Consider the following 3,581-nt stretch of genomic DNA (forward strand, 5'->3'; position numbering starts at 1 on the left):
TAAAAGATATATCAATATATTTTTTAATTTGATACCATATCGCATATATCAATATAGTTCAAATTTGCACTGTGATCCATGCTGTGGCTTTTATTTAAGATATTTTTTATTTAAATGTGCGCTTTATGGAGCTTTGATTTTTTTTTTCTCATAAAGGTACTCCTGTAGTTATACAGTTGTTATGTTCACTTAAATAATTGGTTTCAATAAAACTACTTGTGACATGTCATATTTGGCTTTGACTTTGACTGAACATTTGCTCTCACTTTGCGATAAAAATATCAGGATATATATCATATATTATATATCATATATTCAGCCTAAATATATCGGGATATGACTTTTGGTCCATATCGCCCAGCCCTATTGGAGATGTAGTGAAGTGTAAAGTGACAAAATAGAAAAGAAAGTACCTCAAATATTTACAGTGCAGTACTATGAATGTTTAAGCAAATGTTATTTCCCACCTATGGACCATTAGTGATGTTCTTCAATCAATTGAGGTTCTGTGGGGAGAACTTAATAGCTCAGATTGAGAGAACTAGTTATATACTGTATCTTTTGTGAAGAGCAAAATCGAAATTTAATTAATTCCCAACAGCAGTGTCCACAGAGAAAACAGATACATCAGTGTCGGCCAGAACTTCAAACTTAGACATGTTCGTTTTCCCAAGCACGCTCTGAGATTTATAATGTGACAGCATTGAAATGTGCTGAGCTTCAAGGAAGTCAGTAGAACAATGATCACTTGGGCTTTGAATTATTCAGCTTGAAATCAAATCACAGCAGGAGAACAGCAGGACTTCCCAAAAAAGTTCACTACCTGAGGATTTCTCTTAAAAGAGAATTTGTTATGGTTTGCTAAATGAGCAGTGAGAGTGTGACAGATTACTGAACAACGCTTCCATCCTGACACCCAGTGTTGGCTTAGAGTACTACATTTATTTTATTTTTCACCACAATTTAGAAACATCACTTTTTTTCACAATGATTCACACAAGTGATTTTAGTTTTTCTCAACAGAACAGTTCTCCTATATCCACCCAACCCCCTTTAACCCACATGTGCTTAGTTCCATACATGACATGACAAATAAAAGCGAATAAAGTGTGAATAAAAAAGTGAAACTGAGATGAAATCAGGTACCATCTATCCAGGCACAATGCTTCAGATGTAAAAAAAAAAATGGTAACAGTGATCTGGACACTCTAGCAGATTGTCAGTTTGATTGTCAATTACTCAAATAATGATTTCAGTGACATCTGCAGTGAGACTGCATTAACAAATTCAGCCTTTCACTCCATTTTCATTACAGCTTCTCTCACTCGCTTTGGTGCATTTCTCACATCTGTATTAACATTTGCACAACAGTTAATACATTTCTCAAAACAATTAGTACACACTGTTCTATCTATCTATCTATCTATCTATCTATCTATCTATCTATCTATCTGTCTATCTGTCTATCTATCTATCTATCTATCTATCTATCTATCTATCTATCTATCTCATGTCATATATCATTACACACTGAATATGTATGTTTCATATTTTTACTGCATTTTTAAAAAGTATGAAATTTGCTTGACAGATTTTAACAACTAGTTCAACATTTTTGTATGTAATGACAAGCAATGAAATGAGGACTGTTAGTTTTATACAGAATGACTATTCAGCATTCACAAGTATAGTTAATTTTGACTGACATGACAGAGAGAGTTGTATGAAAGCACTTGATGCATGTCCAAAAGCATTTGTAATGTGTTGTAAGGAATGAGAAACTGCTACTATGATGACAACAAATGACTAAATGTTGTGGAGGTTGAACTAACTGTTGTGCAAATGTTAATAGTGATGTGAAAAATGCACCAAAGCGACTGAGAAAAACAGTAAAACCACCCACAGAACCATGTAGAAAATTATAGAAAAATAGACAGCACATAGACAGTCACAGGAGCTGTTGGATCACAGCTCTTCCCTGCCATTCTGAGAGTCTGACGTTGACTTGGCCTCAGTTTTTTTGGTGTCCTTCTTGGCGGCAACCTTTACTGTCTTTTTTGCAGCTGGTTTTGCTTCCTTTTTGACTCCCTGCTTAGCTGGTGTTTTAACCACCTGTTTCCCATCTTTCTTAGCAGCAGGTTTCACTTTGTCTGCTGTCTTGGCTTTTGCTTGGTCTCCGGTTTTGGCTTTTGCTTTAGGAGCAGCTTTGGGTTTAGTGCCTGTTTTTGTTTTGCTAACTGGTTTCTCCTCTACTTTGTCCGGTGAGGAGTCGGCTGGTTTGTCAGCCTGCGTGTCTGCTGGTGCATCCAGCTTCTGCTCGGCTGGTTTATCATCCTGCTTATCGTCTGCTTTCCCCTGGTCAGCCTGCGCAGGAGGCTCTGGTGTTGGCAGGCGGGGCTCGGAGGTGTCACTCATCTCTGTTTTCATGAACTCCGCATTCACAGGGGTAGAAAACATGTTCAGCATATCCTGAGCTTGGATCCGCTCCTACAGGACAGAAAAAAAGGGAAATTTTGAGGGAAAACAGAATGTGAAATCAGTTAATTAGGAATAAAAATATAAAGACCAGAGGCAGACAAAAACTCCATTCATAATGGATAAGACTCATGATGTGGATGTGAAAATGTATTGCTCCATTAAGATATTAAGGTTAAAATGAGGGCACACCATAGTACATTATTTATGCTTTGCTGCTCATAGTTATTATTGATGAAAAGAATGGTACAAACTCAACACTGTTGTATTACTTCAAGAACAGCTTTGCAGTTGTTAAGAATTTCATTTGATAGCAGCTTTTTTCTCCCAACATTTAATTCTCTTGAGTTTTCATTGTCTGGGCTTCTCTTACAAGTAAAGCCCATAAGCACAAAACATAGTTCACTTCTAAGTTTACTGCAAAACAATTTATACATTTAATGGATTCTTACTTATACACTGTGTCATTGTAGTTTTGTACACTGCAAAAAAGGTGTGTCTAAAAACAAGATAAAAACACTAAATCTGAGGGAAATGATCTTGCTGCATGGACAGATAATTTCACTTGACAAGATTTCTTAAATTGCGATTATTAAATCTAGAAATAAGCATGTTGAACACTTAAAATAAGAAATTAACTCTTAAAACAAGACAAATTATCTAACACTTCTAAATCTAGAGTTTTTTTTATCTTGGTAAGAAACAAATAATTTGCAGTGCATTGCAAATTTTATCTCATCTTTTTTAACTTAATCACTATCTAGATAATAATTTCCCTTTCAAATAAACTTATCATTTCTATTATTTTTATGTTTAAATTAGTATATATCCAAAGCAGACTGTGGTAAGTGCAATTACTGCTTGGTTTTGAGTTGGATTTTGTGGTTTTTACATAATTATTTCTCTGAAATAAAGCAAAATTGAAATCTAAAACTTTGTCAGAAGATAAAACGGACATCAAGGAGTTCATTTTTAGTTACAACTCAATTTTGACCAAAAATATAGTTACTGCAGTTAGACTTTGTAGGGCAGTTTACATATGGTCACATCAAAAAGAGAAAAAACTTTTACACTATACACTTTAAATTTAACACTATATACATGGG

The 3,581-nt window shown here is 34.8% G+C and overlaps 1 protein-coding gene across 1 annotated transcript in view; it reads right to left on the reverse strand.

The window, feature by feature from the left end:
- Window positions 1-926: 926 nt before the first annotated feature.
- Window positions 927-3,581, reverse strand: part of p3h1 (prolyl 3-hydroxylase 1) — a 27,565-nt gene continuing 24,910 nt past the window's right edge. The window contains exon 15 of the mRNA XM_059330047.1: window positions 927-2,487. Within this exon, the coding sequence (XP_059186030.1) occupies window positions 1,966-2,487 (522 nt within the window). The 3' untranslated portion in view covers window positions 927-1,965. The remainder of the gene's footprint in view (window positions 2,488-3,581) is intronic.

This window comes from Centropristis striata, chromosome 3, assembly GCF_030273125.1.
Source record: "Centropristis striata isolate RG_2023a ecotype Rhode Island chromosome 3, C.striata_1.0, whole genome shotgun sequence".
NCBI classification, from domain to species: Eukaryota; Metazoa; Chordata; class Actinopteri; order Perciformes; family Serranidae; genus Centropristis; species Centropristis striata.